This window comes from Lepidochelys olivacea (genome assembly GCF_965140295.1).
Source record: "Lepidochelys olivacea isolate rLepOli2 genome assembly, chromosome: 3".
Taxonomy (NCBI): Eukaryota; Metazoa; Chordata; order Testudines; family Cheloniidae; genus Lepidochelys; species Lepidochelys olivacea.
Genome location: NC_140413.1, coordinates 68,772,800 through 68,795,205, shown reverse-complemented (window position 1 = coordinate 68,795,205; position 22,406 = coordinate 68,772,800). Strand labels below are relative to the sequence as shown.

At 41.9% G+C, this 22,406-nt stretch overlaps 1 protein-coding gene across 3 annotated transcripts in view; it reads left to right on the top strand.

Annotated features, from left to right (window-relative positions):
- Nucleotides 1-22,406, top strand: part of RNGTT (RNA guanylyltransferase and 5'-phosphatase) — a 444,976-nt gene that overhangs the window by 371,221 nt on the left and 51,349 nt on the right. For all 3 annotated transcript variants that reach the window (XM_084622100.1, XM_084622102.1, XM_084622101.1), the window contains one exon: nucleotides 7,926-7,992. In XM_084622100.1, the coding sequence (XP_084478226.1) occupies nucleotides 7,926-7,992 (67 nt within the window). The remainder of the gene's footprint in view (nucleotides 1-7,925; nucleotides 7,993-22,406) is intronic.

Sequence of the window (22,406 nt, the reverse complement as noted above, 5' to 3'; positions counted from 1 at the left end):
TATTATGTCATTTTATCTTCTGTCTGGGGAGTATATCCTACCTAGATGGACTCTTCAATTGAGATTTTTTTCTGTTTAAATATTATCTTGTTCTATAATACACATCACAGAGCTTCTTATAAAATAGCTACTACATTTGGGTACACATGCTCAAGTGTTGGTTTTACAAGATAAAGGGCCATTTTCTTATTTATTTAAGGCCCTCTATCCCCACTTTAAAGCCTCTTTTACAATGATGAGTTGGTGGATACAAGAATCAGCCCCACAGTACTCAGGATTTTGAAAGAAGGACTGACATGTAAATCTTTCACTGTAAGCTGTGCATCCATAAATATGCAGGTTACGTTATACGTTATCAGAAATTTTAGTGTTGTATCCTATGTTTTTTGCTTTTTGTGTCCTGGTGTAACACATCTAAAGCAAACCACCACTTGAAATGATTGCTCTGTTTGGCTGTATTCATCTTTTCTTCTGCTCTAACATCTTAAAAGATACTGTATTCAATAATAATTTATGTACTGCTTGCTTGCAATATGTGATGTGTCTAGATGTTGCAGTGTGTACTAATGTAATAGTGCAGAGCAAGAAAAGCATCATAATAAGTTAACAGAATTAAAACCTTGTACAGTAGTTTGTTCAGGACAAATGTAGATGTTTTAACAGTCACTTTATGTTAGCACTGAAATCTATCGAAAAGAAACATAAGTTGTATGAAATTAACCCTGTTTCTGATTTGGTTTCATGCAATAGAAGAAAAAAAACATTAGGCTAACTTCCAGTTTTCCTTTCTGAAATATTAAATCATTAAGGCAAGATGTTCTTCTATAAAGTGTTTTCCTTGTAATTAGAAAAACCCAGAGTATTTTTTTTCTTTGAACTGAGGCTTTTTTTCCTTTGTGTAGTTGTCTCTCAAGTTAAAACCATGTCAGTGTTCTACCTCTGTCACTTTTATATGCATGTGTGAAGTACCTAACTCATTCATCTTATATGCTTGGTGCACTTAAGAAATGAGTGACTGTTTTTCAGATTTTTCACCGCAGCATGGAAATGTTGCTTTTAGAGACATCACTGAGACTTTTTGTCTCTAAGGCCTGGTCTACACTACAAAGATAGGTCAACATAAGCTGCTGTGCATCAACCTAGTTGTACATTTGTCTTCACATAAACTTTTCTCCCACCTGTAGCCCATAGGGCTAGCTGCCTTTAATTATATTCACTGCCTTGCCTTCATTGTATTTTGTCTTTATTATATTCAGTAGTAATGCAAGGAACCTACGTGTTTTGCTAAATGTATTAATACATTATTTTAAATATAGAAGACCTCCTACAGTGTGAGTGTTGCAGCCGTGGACATCAGGGTTCCCAACTAAATATTAATTTTAATAATACTGGGCCTGATATTGGGACAAGAACCTATCAAACCACAAAACAATAACTGGAAATTCTTAAGTAATCAATATAATTAATACATACATAATATATAATCTATAGATCAGACTACACACCAATGTAAGCACCCCATTACTCTGACATAGTAACACCACCTCCCAGAGCAGCATTGACCCACAGTCAATGTACAGAGATTGATGCAGTGCATTACTTTGTATCAACACTAATAGTCCTCCAACGGCTGTCCCACAGTGCCAGGCACTGATGGCTGTGGTCACAATTGTGAGCTCCACTGCTTGGGGTCACGTAGATCAGAAGTCCCCCCTCCCCCCACTTAAAACCCCCACAAATTTTTGAATGCCTTTTGCTGGTTGGCCAGCTTGATGAGCATACCTCTATCTGCTCTCCGTCATGCACAACTGACCAGCTGACCAGACATGCTCCTACCTGGAATAGACAGTAGATATTGGATCTCCTGAACCTGTGGGGAGAAGAGGCTGTACAGGCACAACTCCAAACCAGTGGTAGAAATGTCAACATGTACAAGCAGATTGCTCAGGGTAGGCAATAGAAGGGATATGACTGAGACCAGCGGCACTGCCTCATGAAAGCCAAGGAACTGCAGCAGGCATACCAGAAGGCCAGGGAGGTCAACAGTCAATTCAGTGAGCTGAGTGCCATACTCAGCAGAGACGCCACCACCCCACACACCACTGTGGTTACTTCTGCGAAGCCTGAGTCACAAGCCCCTGTCATGAACGACAAGGAGGAGGTAGTGGAGGAGGATGGGGACAGACATCCAAGGGATCCAGCTGTGCAATAAACCAGGTCCTGTTTTTGACTCCTCCACAATCCAGCCAATCCCACCAGTCAAGCACAGGCAAGCCCGATGAAAGGGAAGGAACCTCGGGTAAGTGTGTAAATAAATTTTCCTTTACAGGGATGGCACCCCCAAATTAGCAGGACACAGCTATTGACTTCTCATTAGTTTACTCATACTAGAAGATGTAGTGGTACAACAAAGAGAGGTAGAGTTGCTCTCTGCTTTTTCATTTCTACTCTAGGGTTAGGTGGGGGGAAGGCATGTGGAGCAGATTTTTTTATGTACACAGGTATGTCCCTTGAATCCTGCTGAGAGTTCTCAATGAAAATTTCATGGAGAAACACTGCAATCCTGTGCCGAAGGTTTCTAGGGATGGCAGCCTTATTTCGCCATCCGTGGTAGGACACTTTCCCATGCCAGGTGGTGATAACTCTGGTAGGCTAGTGGCATATGGGCCCGGGTGGCTTTGAGACGCGAGCAGCAGCTGTGCTCTCTCTGCGTTTGTTACCCTTAGGAGTTGAGATATCAGCTACCACCACCACCACCTGTGGAAATTGGTGGCAGTATTCGGTGCCATTGCCCTATACTCAGCTTCATGCAACTGAGCAATGCCCTCCTAATTTCCCTAACCCGTGGTGGGTCATATCATGTTTTGAGCTGAGAGTGGCACAGAGGATCAGGAACTCCAAAGCAGAAGTGTCAATCAGCTTGTCTTGTTTAATATTTAGGGGAGCCAAGGGAAGGGAGGAGTTCTGAATCTTAAATTTTGCTTTCTGCTCCTACTGTACTGACAATGGTACCTTTGTGTGTTTTATCTCTAGCTGTGGCTGTTGTGGCCTTGATGGCGACCCCCTCCATACCAGAAGAACTACTGACCCAGATAAGGAGGAGGGGAAAAAAAGGACACGGAGGACATGGTTTCAAGATCCTCGAAGCCAGTGCTGCATCAGACCTTGACCAGAGGGCTTGGAGAGTGAATGTTGCAGATTGTATGGAGATGGAAAGAGCAGACAGAAAAAAGATGCAGCAGGAGAAGGAAAGGGAGATGCACCAGGACATAATGGGGCTTCTACAGCAGCAATCTCAGATTCTGCAAACTCTTGTGGACCTCCAGGCTCAACTCTCATTGTAGTCTGTGGATAACTGAAGCATAGTGCCTCCCTACACTCCCCTTATCCCTCCACCAGCATTCCTCATTGCCTCAGGGCCACCACAGCTACCCCTACCACCCCACATTGGGGGAAATTATGGACATCCATAGCTTCACCTACGCTGACCTGAAAGCCACGGCTGATGTATGTTGTTGCTACAATAAACATCAATGTTCTGTCCTCTGGTTTACTCATTAAAAAAAATTAAGGTAAAATGTATTTAGTTTTAAGTTCTTCAGATGATTTTTTGATCTGTTTTTGTTAGTGAATAAAACACTTTTGTTTTGAAAGTTATTCATCTTTATTAGTTTACAACGTATGATGTATAGTGCCTGTTGGCAGTGAAAGTAGTGGTCTTGTACACTCAGTACCCATTGGATCAGTGCCAAACGTAGTCATCATAAATGTATAGAATCATAGAATATCAGGGTTGGAAGGGACCCCTGAAGGTCATCTAGTCCAACTCCCTGCTCAAAGCAGGACCAATCCCCAATTAAATCATCCCAGCCAGGGCTTTGTCAAGCCTGACCTTAAAAACTTCTAAGGAAGGAGATTCTACCACCTCCCTAGGTAACGCATTCCAGTGTTTCACCACCCTCCTAGTGAAAAAGTTTTTCCTAATATCCAACCTAAACCTCCCCCACTGCAACTTGAGACCATTACTCCTCGTTCTGTCATCTGCTACCATTGAGAACAGTCTAGAGCCATCCTCTTTGGAACCACCTCTCAGGTAGTTGAAAGCAGCTATCAAATCCCCCCTCATTCTTCTCTTCCGCAGACTAAACAATCCCAGCTCCCTCAGCCTCTCCTCATAAGTCACGTGTTCTAGACCCCTAATCATTTTTGTTACCCTTCGCTGGACTCTCTCCAATTTATCCACATCCTTCTTGTACTGTGGGGCCCAAAACTGGACACAGTACTCCAGATGAGGCCTCACCAATGTCGAATAGAGGGGAACAATCACGTCCCTCGATCTGCTCGCTGTGCCCCTACTTATACATCCCAAAATGCCATTGGCCTTCTTCGCAACAAGGGCTCACTGCTGACTCATATCCAGCTTCTCGTCCACTGTCACCCCTAGGTCCTTTTCCGCAGAACTGCTGCCTAGCCATTCGGTCCCTAGTCTGTAGCGGTGCATTGGATTCTTCCATCCTAAGTGCAGGACCCTGCACTTATCCTTATTGAACCTCATCAGATTTCTTTTGGCCCAATCCTCCAATTTGTCTAGGTCCTTCTGTATCCTATCCCTCCCCTCCAGCGTATCTACCACTCCTCCCAGTTTAGTATCATCTGCAAATTTGCTGAGAGTGCAATCCACACCATCCTCCAGATCATGTACAGCAACTCTCCAACATTAACAGCTGCACTGTCATTGATATATGCACAGATATGCATCAAGCACTACTCAATTCCTAATAGGCCCCCAAACTGCCACCCAGTGTTGAACACAGTACACCTCAGCATATTATTGTGGCTTGCTGTTAAAGTGCTCTTTCAAAACCTCCCTAAGCTGTATAACTCCTTGCTGAGTTCGTCTGATAGCCCTTGTGTCTGGCTGTTCAAACTCAGCAGACAGCCATTCCACTTCCACTGCAACTTTCACCCCTTTGTTTCACAAATATTATGCAGGACACAACAGGAAGCTATAACAACTGGGATATGTTTCACGCTACTATCCAATCTGGTTAGTAAACAACGTCAGCACCCTTTCGATCTACCAAAAGCACACGCAGCTGTCATTCTGCACCTATTGAGCCTGTATTTGAATCTTTCCTTGCTGTTGTCGAGGTGAATGGTGTATGGCTTCATTATGCAGGGGAGTAAAGGGTAGGCTGGGCCCCCATGATCACTATTGGCATTTCAGCATTGCCAATGGTAATCTGCTGGTCAGAAAGAAGGTCCCTGCTTGTAGCTTTCTGAACAGTCCTGTGTTCTTAAAGATACGAGTGCCATGCACCTTCCCTGACCTGCCAAAGTTGATGTCAGTGAAGCGTCCCTGGTGATTCATCAGCACTTGGATAACCATGGACAAGTAGCTTCTGTAAGAGATGTCGGACAGCAACAAGTTCCATGCAGGTTCGTGGGAAACTGAAAATATGTGTGAATATTATGGGATGGAGAACACTGCATTATGGGAAGTTGATCCCTTGCTCCCAATACCACTGCATGAGTTGTTTCTGCCTCACCATGCATTGCCAAAACTACCCAAAACACAGTGTGCTGAACAGTGGTGGATTGTACACTGGATACCTATCGATGATGCACTGCATTGTCCATCGACACAAGCACTCCTGGTGAGTATGTGCTGCATGCACGTAAGTGATACACTAACTGCAGTAGCTATATGCCAGTGTAACTTAAGTTAGCAAAATTTTGTGGTGTAGACATGACCTAAGAAGGAGAATCTTGGAAACTAAAGAACCCAAGGGCGTGATCTTTTTTCCAGCAAGGAAGAATTAAAAGAAACTTTCCTTTCCCTAACAAATTCTTCTAGAACCCAAGAGCAACTCTTGTAGAATATTAATTTGTATACCGTATTAAATTGATTTACTAAGTTTAACTAAGTTTAAGAATGTTTCTGTTTCCTCATAGCTTAGATGCATGTAAGTTGACAAAGGAAAGACACAAGGGAATTTTAAAAAAATCAAAAGGAGAAATTAGATCTTTAAGCCAATATAATGGTCATTTCGTTTACATTTAATACAATTGAATATAATTGGAGATTAAATTTTTGGGACATGACTTAATTATTTTTTTAGTTAGCACTAAAGTTTGTTCCTTTAGCCATATTAATCCACTAAATCAAATGCTTCTAAGATATCTAGAGACAGTATACCATTCCCTAGACAAAAGCTGATTATTTACAAGGTTAGACAAAGAGGTGATTGTTGATTTTTTTTTTTTTTTAAATCTCATGGCAATCGATTCTGAATTAAGGCAGTATGAGAATATAGATAAAAAGATGATAAGGAATGAAACACTTTTTCAAGCAAAGTAGCTAATATTGACGGAGTGGTAATAACCCTGTAATTCTGTGTCATTAGTCTCAATAAATAAATAAGGCAAGTGCGTACACTATGTTTTACAGATGTTGGAACAAACTAGTATTAGTAAAATAAACTATGTAGATAGGGCTGTTAAACTTCAATTTATTCCAACAAACCTTTTACTACACTTGCATGTATTGCATGTTTCTTTGGAAAGGTTAATCATGAGCTTCTGTAGACATTCACTAATACCAATTGAAAGAATCGTAAAGACTCTCACCTGCAATGGTTCTGTATTCTGGTGTGGAGAAAATAGCAGTGTAACATAGGCACAACTACTTCCTATAACTTTATAAAACATTTTTTTCCCTTTTCTGTAGCCTTTATTGAAACAGCTTATATGTGTATCTTATTCTGAAATGACAAGTGCTGAAATAGTGTCTTTCTGAAATTCCTTTAAAACACACTTTGCTGCTGTTGTGTATCTCTTCCAGAACATAGTGATATCCCTTGAACCCTTATTGTGGGAAGTATTTCCCTTTTTTGCTTACTACTAATCCTTTAGGCACTACTACTTAACCACTCTATTGACAAGCCTTCGATGCTTTTATTCTATTTTAGAAATGGTTAAATATTTGCTAAATGTGCCTCTCTCTCCTTGGAACCATCTGACCAGCACACTAGCTTTTTCACTTTGGAGATCTACATTCCAAACTTGATTTTTCACAACTGAATATGACTCAGTAGTGTGAGTGGTACATTAATCCATTGCTGTCAGCTGTCTGCTTTTCATTGAGAGCAACTGTACACTTGTATTTCAGGGAATTGCACCGCCTGGCACTTGGAGCTCCAGAACTTCTTAGTAACATTGGCCTCTTGAGGTCCTGTATAGCATCTGTCCTTTTTCAGGAATCAAAATAATTTTGTTTTCAGGAGTACACAAACTTTTTGGAGCCACTTTACCCTATTTCTAGCTAAATGTTTGGTGGTATATGGTGGCTTAAAAGATTAAACAGAATATCTTGAAATGATTTTGAGTGATGTATGGTATGTTAATTATTTATTAAGCCATTAAATGACAGCAGCGATTCTTTCAGATTTTCTGTTATTACATTGTGATAAGTCACTTTGGTTCATTTCAGTTATATCACTTTGTATAATGTTACAGTTGCTCATCTGATATTATTTTGAATCTGTTAGACTTGCTACTTTGAATGGTGAATCTCTTTGTCTTTGTTGTTTTAAAGTTGCAGTTTTGTTGATTCTATTACTCTAAAGAGCCATACTAGATGGAAATGATGTGTACCCTGCCATTCTTGCATGTGGCTGGGAACTAAAGGTATTGTGAAATGACTTTATTGGAGCACTTCTTACAGAAGAAATATAAATTACCAATGCACAAGTTATGGTGCTCCATCTTTAATGTGTGTCCTTTCTCCTTAATTTATCCTACAAACTGTTAACTTCTGTTTTATCTCATTTTCAATACCAGTTCTGCAGTATGACAATAAAGATGGTTACAGTGACATGTATTTAGTTACAAACAATGTCTTAAATTATGTTTTCTTTTTTTAGATTACTTACCCAGAATGTTGGTCTTCTTTATGTTGGAAGTTTTGACAGACCTTTTGCACAAATTAAGGTATGACTTTTGGTTTAATTGAAAGTTATTAAACACTTGTATGATTATAGTCTTGATATTTCAAAATACTTTTGAAGGAATCAATATAATTTCAAGAAAAATAAATGAAAAATAATGTAATTTCCTTGGTTTTTTGTTGTTTTCTGGGGTTATTTCCAATGACATTTATATATTTAGCTGTCAGAGAAGTTCAGTGTTTTCTTGCATCATGTTTTGATTAATTTTGATTCTGGGTTAATTACCCAGAAACAAAATATTGATTTTTTTTTTTAGGTTACTTGTCAGCGACATTTCAAACAAAACTACCTTTTGAACTTCTTAATCTTTCAAGTCATTTTTGAGAGGGAGGACATTACAGTGGAAAGCACAGATTATTTCCACACCATTATTACACTTTATTGTAATGGATTGCACAGTTTCTGAAAAGTCTTTTATGACTTAATGATCATATTTATCAGCTAAACTATAGTTTTACTGCTTCTAGTTGCTATTTGCCAAAGAATCATTGCTGTGTCCTTTAAGAATAAATAATTATTTCATTATTCCAAATGGAAATCTGCCTTTGATCCTGTCAGCACCAAAAGTGTCATGCTATTCATAAGCATTCTATATTTAATATAAGTAGTGTCAAGCAAAATGTCTACTTAAAATATGATGCAAGTTAGTAAAACATATTTATAAACCATTCTCCAGTCGATCTACCAACTGCTATGTTAAAGCAGTGTAAAATGTCTGATTGAAACATACGAGAGCAAGACAATTTAGGCTAAATATTTGGGCTTGTTCCTTAAGTCAGACAACTGAAAGACTTTTTTCAGGTTAGTAGTACATAGTAATGATCAATGTTTAGTTCTGATTTGATCCTTAAAGCCTGATCCTGCAATCTTTGTGCAGGTAAAATTCCCATTTAAGTCAGTGACAGAATGTGTATGGTTATAGAATCATAAATTCAAGAGGTCACCTAGTCCAGCCCCCTGTTCTGTGGCAGGACCAAGTAAGTCTATATCATTCCTGGCAGATGTTTAACCTGTTCTTAAAAACTCCCTTGGAAGTCTATTCCAGTCTTTAACTACCCTTATAGTTAGAAAGTTTTTCCGAATATCTCACCTAAATTTCCCTTGCTACAGATTAAGCCCATTACTTCTTGTCCTGCCTTCAGTGGACATGAAGAACGATTGATCATATCCTCTTTATAACATCCCTTAATATATTTGAAGACTGTTATCAGGTCTCCCCTCAGTTTTCTTTTCTCAAGACTAATCATACCCAGTTTTTTTTAACCTTTCCTAGTAAGTCAGATTCTCTAAACTTTTCATAATTTTTGTTACTCTCCTGTGGACTCTCTACAATTTGTCCAAATCTTTCCCAGAGTGTGACACCTAGAATTGGATGCATTACTCCAGCTGAGGCCTCACTAGTGCTGAGTAGAGCGGGACAGTTACCTCCTGTGTCTTACATATGACAGTCCTGTTAAGGCACCCCAGAACGATATTTGCCTTTTTTGCAACTGCATCACGTTGCTGGCTCATGTTCAATTTGTCATCCACTATAATCCCCAGATCCTTTTCAGCAGTACTACGACCTACCCAGTTATTCCCCATTTTGTAGTTTTGCAATTGATTTTATCTTCCTAAGTGAGGTACTTTGCACTTGTATGTACTGAATTTAATTGTGTTGACTTCAGACCAATTCTGTAATTTGTTAAGGTCATTATGAATTCTAATCCTGTCCTCCAAAGTGCTTGCAACCTATGCCATCTGCAAATTGGTGTCCTCTGCAAATTATATAACCATACGTTCTACTCCATTATCCAAATCGTTAATGAAATTATTGAATAATACCAGACCTAGGATTGATCCCTGCAGGATCCCGTTAGATATGCCCTTCTCAGTTTGTCTGCAAACCATTGATAACTACTCTTTGAATAGGGTCTTTAACCAGTTGGGCACCCATCTTATACTAGTCCACATTTCCCCCAAAGGCTGCTGGGTCTCTGTGGTATTTTGTTGGTTTCATAGTTTCTTTAACAAATTAAAATGGGAAATAAAGTATGTGGAAGATTTCTTTACTGAAACGGCCTTATCTTCTGCTATATTAAATGTAAATAATGGAAGCTTGCCATCTTTTGTCTGTGTGGTCAGATGTTGGCTGCGTGTGTGTTCATTCAGTGTGCTGTCCCAGCTCTGCAGAGATAGCAGACCTCAATTAACTTCCCGATAAATCCACAGACTCGGTTTTCAGTGAAGGCACCCGGCCAGCTTTATTGTTGACGAAGCACGGTAATAGCACCTGGCAGACTCTACGAGGATACTAAGACGTGTATGCTTGTGACAGTGGACGCAGCACAGTCAATGGTGTGACTTTCCACTGCTCCCTAAGCTGGCCAAAGATACTCCCTCTGAGATACCTCTTTATACCCCAATACAAGCAAGTTACTACTGCCCATTTCACATAGTTAGTTACTGCCCCCTGACGTCACTAGTTATCACCCATCATCTTGTACATGTTGGCTTGATTAAAACATCTCTATTACGTACAGTCATCCTAACTTTATCTTTTAAAAGGGGTCAGTGTGTTCCTGTTATCCTTGGAAAATGTTTTTATACCATCCTTAATATTGAGATGTTCTGGTACCACTTAATATCAAAATGTGTTTGTTTAAGCACTCTGTAACTAGCACGTCTTAAAAATGTATTGTGATAGACCCAGGCCAATTGGGTACAGCAGAGTAGTAGAAGGCAGATATACTGGCCATTGGATAAGCAGTTTTCTGTTCCCTGACTGACCAGAGCAGGGGCTGCTCCAGGCTAGAGTGGACACATGACTCCAATTAGCCTGCAAAGAGTCAGTTGAAGCTGTTAAGCTAATGTGAACACCTGACTCTAATTAAGGCCCCTCTGATAGTATAAAAGGGCTCACTCCGGTCAGGCCAAAGAGAGCCAGGGAGCCAGAGGAGAGGAAGTGCGGCTGAAGGGCTGGGTAATGAAGATATCCTCAAGCCACTGGGAAGGGAGCCCTAAGGTAAGGGTGAAGAAGGCGTTAAGAGAGAGAAGCGGGGAAGTGGCCCAGGGAAATGTAGCAACTCTGGCAGTGAAAGGTCAGCTGTGAACAGCTGCTACCATTAGGGTCCCTGGGCCAGAACCCGAGTAGAGGGCGGGCCCAGTCTCCCCCCAACCCGCCTCTACAGAAAAATCTCCTGGGAGGGGAAGACAGGCCCCTGTCAGGACAGGAGGCTAAACTGTTCTGGAAAAAGCCCGTAGGGACAACAGACTGTGGGAGTTCTCACACCAACCTTCTTGTTGGCTTATGATGAAAAGGGCTCAGTAAACTGTACCCTGGCCCCAGAGAGAGAAGGGCTATGTGGAGGGTCACAGTGAGCCTCTGAGGCTAGCATAAACCACCTGGAAGTGCGGAACCCACAGGAACAAGGTTGGAGCTCTGCCACAATATATTTCTGCAATATCAGCCCTATTCTTGCCAAATTCTTTAAGCAGGTCCTGTCTTATACCAGGCCTCTAATACAAGGGTTTATGTCTCAAGCTTTCTTCCTACTACAGTATGTAAGCTACCTTATGAGCTGGAATATGTTGGCTATTGCATTCTCCCTTATAGTATTATCTTACTTGGTATTCATAGACTGTTATAGTGAAATGTGTATGTTTGCAGCAGATGGGTACATAAGCTGATATAAAGAAATATCATTATGATGGATTAGTTAAAATCTTTCATCTATATTTATCAATTACTCATTATATCAGCATTTAAAGAAAGGAGGAGCTGTCTGCTGCTCCCAAATCAAACTTGGTTGTCCCAAGTTACTACTTTTTAAAGTTCATTATAAAATTGTTTCCAGATTGACAAGACAAGAGTAAATATTAGTATTTTTTTATTTTACTTTGTTCTGCGATCACACTAAAATACAAAGGATACCTCTGCATATACTGCAGTGTACTGTATCTTATAAATTCATGAAGAGAGCACAAATTCTGAGAGAATCAAGTGACTTCAGGAAGAAATTTGAACAGTACCATGTATTCCAGGTGTTTCCATCCCGATTACTGTAGTATGGAAGTACTCTAGGGGCTTGTCTCCACTTACTGGGGGATCCACGCGGGGCTATCAATCCACCAGGGGTCGATTTAGCTATTTAGTCTAGTGAAGACCTGCTAAATCAACCGCCGATCGCTATCCCATTGACTCCGGTACTCCACCGGAACGAGAAGCATGAGGTAAGTCAACAGGACAGTTTCGTCCATCGACATAAGTCGACTCCAGCTACGTTATTCATGCAGCTGGATTTGTGTAACTTAGGTCGACTTAGCCCCGTAGAGTAGACCTGCCCTAGCAGATGACCGTTTATCTTTTTCCAGAAATCATGTCTGCTTTTCAAGAAATGAAAGAATTAACCTCTCTAGATTTATTTACCTTTTGAGTTAACAAAAGCCTCTCCTCCACCCCCAATTATTCTTTATCTGTAAAGATTCTTGTTTCAGTGGCTTTGTAGCTGTATTGGTCCCAGGATATTGGAGAGGGTGCGTGAGGAAATACCTTTTATTGGACCTGTTTGGAGAAAGCCAGTGAAGAAAGTTCCCTCTTTTCTCCCAGTTTCCCCACCAACCACTAAAATGCTTCACTATAACAGTCTGTGACACCCATGACCAGTGTCCCACTAATTCATTTTGAAGCATGACACTCTGTGAGATGTTGTAGATTGTGACCTACATCCCTGCCACTTATCAAATTACACAACTCAGGGTAGAAATAGTATAAAAAGAAAAGTAAGGAAAAGTGTGTGTTATCTTATACCTGACAATGCCCCTCAGTAATTTGAAAAATCAATGCGTGGTCTGTTACAAACATGCCTTGCCTCTTTACATGCCTTTTTCCAAGAAAAGAGAAGTCGGAATGTGCTCATAAAATTCTTTGTATTCTTTTATTAGAGATCAAGTCCTTTAGGATCCTTTTACCTTGTTGTTGATTTTGTAAGGACTGCTTCCTACATCAAGGCCTAACGAAGAGCATTTTTCTCTCTTGGAGCCTTAACTTGATCCTCTGAAGATTGTGATTATCCTATTCATAGCTCTGGGATTCTTTTTTTCCTCAAGATGTTCTTTGTGGTGATGTCCTCAGTCTGCAGAGTGTATGAGCTGATGATGTTACGATGCTATCTTTCTTTCATTAATACAAGTGACTCAAAAGATGGTTCCCTTCTTTGGTCTGAATGACTTATCCTTTTTTATCTTAATCAAGAGATTCCCCTTCCAATCTTTAGTCTGACATCCATTTAGTGGTGCTGGAACAATTTGTGTAGTGGGAATGCTGAGAGCTGTTGAAGCAAACTGTAAACCCTGTATATGATGGAAACCACTTCAAGCCGGAAGTGCCGCCCCCAGCAGCCATAGTTCTAGCACCTATGCATCCATTGAAAGGAAGTCATGTTCTATAGTTGTTAGATCCTTATCTTGTACATAGAATTCAATTTCTGGCTTCTGAACTTCCTATTGGAATTCATTATATAGAAGGAACGTAAAGTATACCCTCCTTGACTCTTCTAAATCTATCAAATCTGGTATCAGGTACATCAGAAGCATCACAGAAGGAAATGAAGGGCTCCCCTGCCTGGAACAAGGAGAAACTCTCTGCAGTTTTTCCTTCTAGTGGTTTGGTCTCCCATGAGATTTCTGAGACATTACAGGCTTCATGCTTTGCCTCTCTGAGCATAACATTTAGATATAGGGTTCTTAAGGCTGTTATCCAATGTTAATTTCTTTTTTATTGTAGCTTAATTCTACATAGTTTCTTTCTTTTCAGGGTTGTTGGTTGATCTGGTGAACTCAATAGAAATTTCTATGCATAAATTTGATTTCCATATCTTTAGTAGTTTGGTGCATTCTATCTTCATCTGGAGCAAGTAATTTTAAGGATTTGCAGTTTTTATTCCTGTGCTCATCTGGTTAGTGACTTTCTTGATCTTAAGGAAGTTATGTTGTAGAACCTAACAGCAGACAAACTGAATTAAGATAGTGCTAATATCTATATTGTTATAGTAAGCAAGCATGTGATGAATGTTTGATAGTTAGTGCAGATGGTTGGCATGGCCTGCCATTTAATTGAGGAAGGGAAATAAGTGAACTGAAAATTTGGAAATCAAATTAACAATTGTAATGAAAATTCCCATTTATTTTTCAAAGTATTGCTTTTTTTTAAGGTTATGTTGAGGGAATGGGCTTAATTTAAGGTAAGTACTCAATGGCATTTTAGTTCTGTTTTTAAATTAGATTATTTCAGTCTAACATATAACTCTAGCATCTGTTCAAAGGGGTTATAAAACGTTTTTGCTTTTAGATATATTTTGTGTGTGTGTGTGTGTGTGTATATATATATATATATATATATATATATAAGCTGTTTAAATAGTAACAGCTTATGCTATTAACTTCTAGGAAAGTGAAAAGGCTATGAATTGAGCCTTGAAGGAATTCAGTGATTTGCAGCTTTCTCTCTTGTCCATTAAATATCTCTTAAAGTCTCACAAACTAGATGAAACTAAGAAGACTTCTGTGATTGGATATCATGATCAACTAGATAAAATAATTTAGTGAAGTCATTTATAATTACCATTTGAGTTTTCCAGAATCCCTTAATATTATAATGTTGTTAGTAATCTTAAACAATGCTATTACCATAGAAATTTTGTTCCAATAAGGAGTAATTAAATTGAATACAACAGCATATGCAGTAGTCATTTTATGAACTACCCTGAGTAATGCTTATGGAATAAGTATTTTCATGATACATTTCCATATATATTTTCCTTTTAAAGTAAAAGTCTCATAGTTTTAAGTTAAAATGAGTTTTGAAATACAGCATATGTTTACACAAGATATCTTGCAATGTTTTAAGAAAATAAGATCACAAAACATTTTTTAGGATTGAAAGTGTTTTTTTAGTTCAATCCCCAGTAGATTCTGGGATTAAAACAAATAATTCAGGACACTATGTTCTCCATTATTAAGCAATAATGAATCTTCTGGCAGTCTTCACTATTCAGTTAATGACCAGTTTCACTTTGGGCTCTTAACACATTAAATTACCATTTCAGTGAAGATTAACTACTGCTATTTTAAAACAAGATTATTTATTTTAAGAGTAGTTATTAAGAGTTTGCATAATAAATACTATTTTGATCAAAATGGAGCAGTTCATTTTCATAGAACAAGACGACAGTTATGAAGAAAAAGTATATTTTGGAAATAGAGATGTGATATTCACATTTTGTATCCACATGTTCTGTGGTCCCATCTTACTGGAAAGATGATCAAAGTGTTAAATCTACTTTTGGGAAATTTGTGCACATGTGAGGGCTATTGGGTGTCCTACAGCAGTCTCTTGCTCAGTGATTTGTGTAGGATGAAGTGGTAGTTTGAACTACATCTCTAAGTAGCCACTGATTGTAGCTTTACTGAACTTTAAAGAGCAGCATTATGTTGGGAGAGAAAGTAAATTAAACTGCAACTCCACTCTGGGCAAATTACTGGCCAGAACCCTATATTGCAGCCCACACTGCCTCATTCTTCCTCAGCATGTTCAAATATATATTGAACAAGAGAGGCAATAAAACCTTGCAGAATCCCACACAACAGAGGTCTTCCTGCAAATAGTAGTTGCCTCAAACTACCTTCTTGGATGACCTTTAAAGAGAAGAACAGAGCCATCCAGGTACAAATCCATTCATCCCTGCCATGGTCCACAGGCATCACCTCGTGATCAATGGCATAAAATGTTCCTGACTGATTAAACAACATCAGCATGCACACCTGACCTTTGTCCATATTTAAGAGATCAACTAATACTGCAGTCTAAGTACCATATCCAGACCTGAAGTCTGATTGACTGGTTCAGCAAAATAAGATGTCTACAGATGATGCCAGAGTTATTTTGCCACGGCTTACATAATCCTTTCCAAGAAAAAGGAGAAAGAGACAGGGCATTAGTTGGGAAAACTGTTGATGGTTTCTCAAACAAGGGCTAGAAAATGACTACATGAGTGAAGCTAGCACATTGCGCCTACTCTGGAGCCGATAACCCTCTCTACTGATAAACATTCCAACATTCAGTAGCTCCCTGCTGACTTTAACTAGCCACAAGAGAAAGGGTCCATTTGGCAGCTTGTTTGACGACAGTTCTTCTGTCACATATAGAGCTCATGTGAACAAAATTGGTCAAAACCTAACAAGGAAACAGATGCTACTCCCAGGCACAGTTCTACTACCATAACATGGTTCAGATCCAAGTCAGTCTCTTTTGCAACGAATGTACAGTTTTGAGCTTGATTCCCATTGGCACCAGCCAAGATTAATTGAGTTCTCCACCACATGAAACAGATCTACTGGTCAGACTTTCATGGATATTGTGGTGGGGTTTATAGTTTTTACCACTGCCAAGGCATAGAAGCTCAAACTGTGCATACCACAATCAAACCAAAGAGTTTACAATACAAGAATATGACATAGTGAGTGAGAGTTGCCGGGGAAGAAAGGGGAGATAGTGAAGAAACAGGGTGAGGTAATGAACAATGACAGGGTTTCACACTATTGTGGATACTTGGTTACCCAATTTAAGCATGTGCACCTCCTGGTGGTTCAGGAATGGGTTTGTTACAGAAAAAAAGGAAGATAAACATATATGTTTGGTCCTAAAGGCATATAATGGACTTATTTTGTATGTTTTATAGTTAGCATAGGTAAGTTTATCAAACTTATACATCATTGCTCCTCATCCTTGACCAATCTTGCTTCCATTTCTAGTTTGCTGCAGACTTGTTGGCTGGTTTCTGTATCCCAGATTGTTGGTGTGGTTGGAATAGTTAGTTGCCTCAACGTTTTTTGAATGTGCACATCTCTCTTGACAAAAAGTTCTTCACAGACCAACATTCCCATTGTATCTAGCATCTAGATCAGAGGTGGGCAAATTACAGGCTGCGGGCCACATCCTGCCCAGACCTTGAGCTCCCGGCCGGGGAGGCTAGCCCCCAGCCCCTCCCCTGCTGTCCCCCCTCCCCCATAGCCTCAGCTCACCGTGCCGCCAGTGCTCTGGGCAGCAGAGCTGTGAGCTCCTGCCGGGCAGCGCGGCAGCATGGCTGGCTCCAGCAGGGCAGTGCAGCTGCCAGACATGCTGCTCTGAGCAGCATGGTAAGGGGGCGAGGAGTGCGGGGGTTGGATAATGGGCAGGGGTCCTGGGAGGCAGTCAGGGACCAGGGGGTGGCTAGATGGGGCGGAGATTCTGGGGGGGACCCGTCAGGGGACGGGGAACGGGGTGGGTTGGATAGGCATGGGAGTCCCTGGGGGCCTGTCAGGGGGCGGGGGTGTGGATAGGGGGTGGGGAAGACAGGGAGTAGGGGGGGTTGGGTAGGTGGTGGGGTCCCAGGAGGGCGGTTAGGGGTGGGGGGTTCCCGGGAGGGGGCAGTCAGGGGGCAAGGAGCAGGGGGGGTTGGATGGCTGGGGAATTCTGAGGGGGGCAGTCAGGGGGCAGGAAGTGGGAGGGGGCAGATACGGGGTGGGGGCCAGGCTGTTTGGGGAGGCACAGCCTTCCCTACCCAGCCCTCCATACAGTTTTGGAACCACGATGTGGCCCTCGGGCCCAAAAAGTTTGCCCACCCCTGATCTAGATGATAGCATTCCCTGAGGCAGAATAGTGCCTCTCTAGTATTGTACCTTTCTGGAATATTAGTTGAAACTTGCATGTCAGGGTTCCCTCCCCACTCTGAATTCTGGGGTACAGACATGGGGACCCGCATGAAAGACCCCCTAAGCTTATTTCTACCAGCTTAGGTTAAAAACTTCCCCAAGGCACAAATTCCCTTCCTTGTCCTTGGACGGTATTGCTGCCACCACCAAGTAATTTAGACAAAAATTCAGGGAAGGGTCACTTAGAGCCTTATCCCACCAAAATATCCTTCAAGCCCCTTCACCCCCTTTCCTGGGGAGGCTTGAGAATAATATACTATATATATATATATATATATATATATATATATATATAGTGACAAAGTTCCTGCTCTACCTTGGTGGGTCTTGCACTTATTGGCAGATTTGCTCGCCTTGGAGCTTCACGGCAGCCCTCAGCTTGGCCATTTTTCTGAATCCACAGTCCAGGTTGACTCTTCCTGTGTCTGACCAGGAGTTGGGAGGTTTGGGGGGAACCCTGGCTGCCCTCTACTCCGGGTTCCAGCTCAGAGCCCTGTGGAATGCAGCTGTCTAGAGTGCCTCCTGGAACAGCTGTGCGACAGCTACAATTCCCTGGGCTACTTCCCCATGGCCTCCTCCCAACATCTTCTTTATCCTCACTATAGGACCTTCCTCCTGGTGTCTAATAATGCTTGTACTCCTCAGTCCTCCAACAGTCCGCGTTCTAACTCTCAGCTCCTAGTGCCTCTTGCTCCCAGCTCCTCACACGCACACCACAAACTGAAGTGAGCTCCTTTTTAAAACACAGGTGCCCTGATTAGCCTGCCTTAATTGATTCTAGCAGCTTCTTGATTGGCTGCAGGTATTCTAATCAGCCTGTCTTAATTGTCTCCAGAAGGTTCCTGATTGTTCCGGAACCTTCCCTGTTACCTTACCCAGGGAAAAGGGACCTACTTAACCTGGGGCTAATATATCTGCCTTCTATTACTCTCCTGTAGTCATCTGGCCCGACCCTGTCACATATCCTCCCTCCCACCCCCCCGCTTAACACTGCGGGGTTGGGCAACTTGGGACGTCATGCAGTGTACTCGTGACAAGCCATCTGCATTGCCATGGTGGCTTCCAGCCCGCTGTTATATGGTGAATTGGAAAGGTTGTAGGGACAGGAACCATCTGGTTATCCTTATGTTCTTTTTATTTCGCTGCATCCACTGGAGGGGTGCATGGTCAGACACAAGGGTAAACTGTCGTCCCAGAAGGTAATAACGCAGTGTTTCCATGGCCCATTTCACAGGTAGGCACTGTCTTTCAACCACGGCATACTTCTGCTCTCTCGGGAGGAGTTTCCTGCTGAGGTAGAGGATTGGGTGTTCTTCATCTCCGACCATCTGCGATAGGACAGCTCCCAATCCTACTTCAGATGCATCTGTTTGTAAAATGAATTCTTTGTTGAAGTCTGGGGCTATAAGCACGGGGTTACTGCAGAGGGCTGTCTATAGATCCATGAATGCTTTCTCTGCGGCATCTGTCCACTTCACCATGTCTGGACCCTGGGCTTTTATCAGCTCTGTCAGGGGACTCGCTCTGGTAGCAAAAGGGGGAATAAATCGTCGGTAGTACCCCACCACACCCAGGAATGCCTGGACTTGCTTTTTCCAATTCGGTCAGGGCCAATTTTGGATAGCCTCTAGTTTGTTGAGTTGGGGCTTGACCATGCCCCTTCCTACAATGTAGCCAAGGTATTTAGCCTCGGCTAGCCCTATAGCACACTTGGCGGGGTTGGCTGTGAGGCCAGCCTGTCTTAGCGTGTCCAGAACCGCTTCCACCTTTCCTAAGTGGGTTTCCCAGTTGGGGATGTGAATAATCACATCATCCACGTATGCCCCTGCATAACTGGTATGGGGCCGTAGGAGCTTGTCCATAAGACACTGGAAGGTGGCAGGTGCCCCAAGCAGTCCAAAAGGAAGAACAGTATACTGAAACAGACCCTCTGGTGTAGAGAATGCCGTCTTTTCTTTCGCATCTTTGGCAAGGGGAATCTGTCCTAGTATCTCTTTGTTAAATCAAGGGTGGTCAAAAATTTGGCATTGCCCAGGTAGTCAACTAACTCACCGATATGGGGTATGCATCGAATTTGGATATCTCATTCAGCCAGTGAAAGTCATTACAAAACCTAGTGGTGCCATCGGGTTTGGGCACCAACACAATCGGGCTTGACCACTGACTGTGGGACTCTTCGATGACTCCCAGCTCCAACATCCTTTTTACCTCTGCCTTGATCTCCTCCCTTTTTGCTGCTGGGACCCGATAGGGCCTTAAAGTTACCTTTGCCCCAGGGTCTGTGATAATGTGGTGATATGCTTCGGTGGTCCAGCCTGGTTTGGTTGAAAACACGTCCTGGTATCGGTTGATCTTCTCAGTTATCTCCTTTTTCTGGTTTGGTGTCAGATCAGTGGATATCCTGATCTGTTCCTGCATATTATTTCCCTGGATCAGGGTCTCTTGGCCACTACACACACCTCTCGTTGGTGCCAAGGCTTTAAGAGGTTAATGTGATAAATTTGTTCTTGTTTCCTGTGTCCTGGATGCCGCACCTTATAGGTTACTTCCCCCATGGGTTCAACCACCTCATAGGGCCCCTGCCATTGGGCCAAAAGCTTGCTTTCTGCCATGGGTACCAACACCATCACCCAATCCCCTGGTTGGAACTGTCGGACTTTTGCCTGGCAATTATAATGGGTTCGCTGGGCCTCCTGCGCCTTTTCCAAATGTTCCCGTACAATAGGGGTGACCCGGGCTATCCGTTCTCGCATCTGCAACACATGGTCAATTATATTTCTCCCCTCATTGGGTTCCTCTTCCCACATTTCTTTTGCAATATCTAGTATGCCATGGGGGTGGCATCCATCTAGTAATTCAAAGGGGGAAAACCCAGTTGAGGCCTGAGGTACCTCCCGGATTGTAGGGTAGTAGGGTGTCCCTATCCTTCCCGTCTCGACTTACCACTTTCCTTATCATTGCCTTGAGGGTTCAGTTAAACCTTTCTACCAGCCCATTGGTCTGCGAGGGAGTTTACAGGAGGAGTGTTTGCGGGGGGTAGGGGGGAAGGGGTAGGTATACTTAACGTTCATTAAACTTAAAGCCTAAAACACTCCCTGATAAAAACAAAACAAGAACAAAGGAACAAGCTTCAGGAGTAAAAAGATAATGCAGGCAGAAGTCCAGAAACAGAGTGCGGGCTATCCAGTTTATTGCACCCAATGCAACATGTATGATTACGTGACCTATGGGCAGGTGCATATGTGTGCTTTCGGTTCAAGGAGCTCCTGGCCCTCAGAGACCGTTAATGGGCTTTGGAGACCAGAGTGGCTGTACTGGAGGAGCTAAGGGAGACAGAGAGTTACCGTTACATGGATGAGACTTTCTGGGACACAGTAGAACAGTCCCACCCCCAGTCTGACAGCCTCTGTGCTGTTGAGGAGGATGAAAGTCTCAGGGAAGACGAATATCTAACTGGAGCAGAGGAAAACGATCCCTCCTTCCAGATGATGTGGTATCCTCTTGCACTGAGGATACTTCTCCCGGGGAGGGAACTCCAGTTATTAGGAAGAGACGGGTATTAGTAATGGGCTATTCGATCATTAGAAACATAGATAGCTGGGTTTGCGATGACCAGGAGAACCGCATGGTGATTTGCCTGCCTGGTACGAATGTTGCGGATCTCTCGAGACATCTAGATAGACTTGTGTAGTGCTGGGGAGGAGGCGGTGGTCGTGGTACATGTAGGTACCAATGACATAGGGAACGATAGGAGAGATGTCTGGGAGGCCAGATTTAGGCTGTTAGGTAAGAGATTGAAGTCCAGGACCTCCATGGTGACATTCTCTTCCAGTTTCATGCGCAGGACCAGTTAGACAGGCAGAACTGCAGGGTCTCAATACATGGATGAGACAATGGTGTAGGGAGGAGGGATTTAGATTTATTAGGAACTGGGGGAACTTTTGGGGAAGGATGGGCTCCACCTAAACCAAAATGGAACCAGATTGCTGGCACTTAAAATTAAAAAGGTCATTGAACAGATTTTAAACAAAGGGCTGGGGAAAGCCGACAGGTGCAGAGAAGCATGTGGTTCGGACAGAGACATCCCATAGGGGAGGATCTACTAATAGAGATTCTCTATGTCCTAGTAAGGAGGAGAGGATGGAAGATGATAAAATACAGGTAGGATCTGATGAGAAACAGTGAAGTGAAAAAAAGTCTCATTCACTTTTATCATGTAATGGCAGACAGCTAAAAAGTGACAAGTTTTTAAAGTGCTTATATACCAATACTAGAAGTCTAAATAATTAAATGGGTGAAATAGAGTGCCTTGTATTAAATGAGGATATTGTTATAATAGACATCACAGAAACTTGGTGGAATGAGAATAATCAATGGCACACAGTAATACCAGAATACAAAATTTATCTGAAGGACAGAACAGGTCATGCTGGTGGGGGCATGGCACTATATGTGAAAGAAAGCATACAATCAAATGAAGTAAAAATCTTAAATGAACCAAAGTGTACCATAGAATATGGATAGTACTTCCATGCTCTGATAATAAGAATATAACAGTAGGGATATATTACTGACCACCTGATCAGGACAGGGATAGTGACTGTGAAATGCTCAGGGAGATTAGAGAGGCTATTAAAATAAAAAACTCAAAAAAGGGGGAGAGGGAAT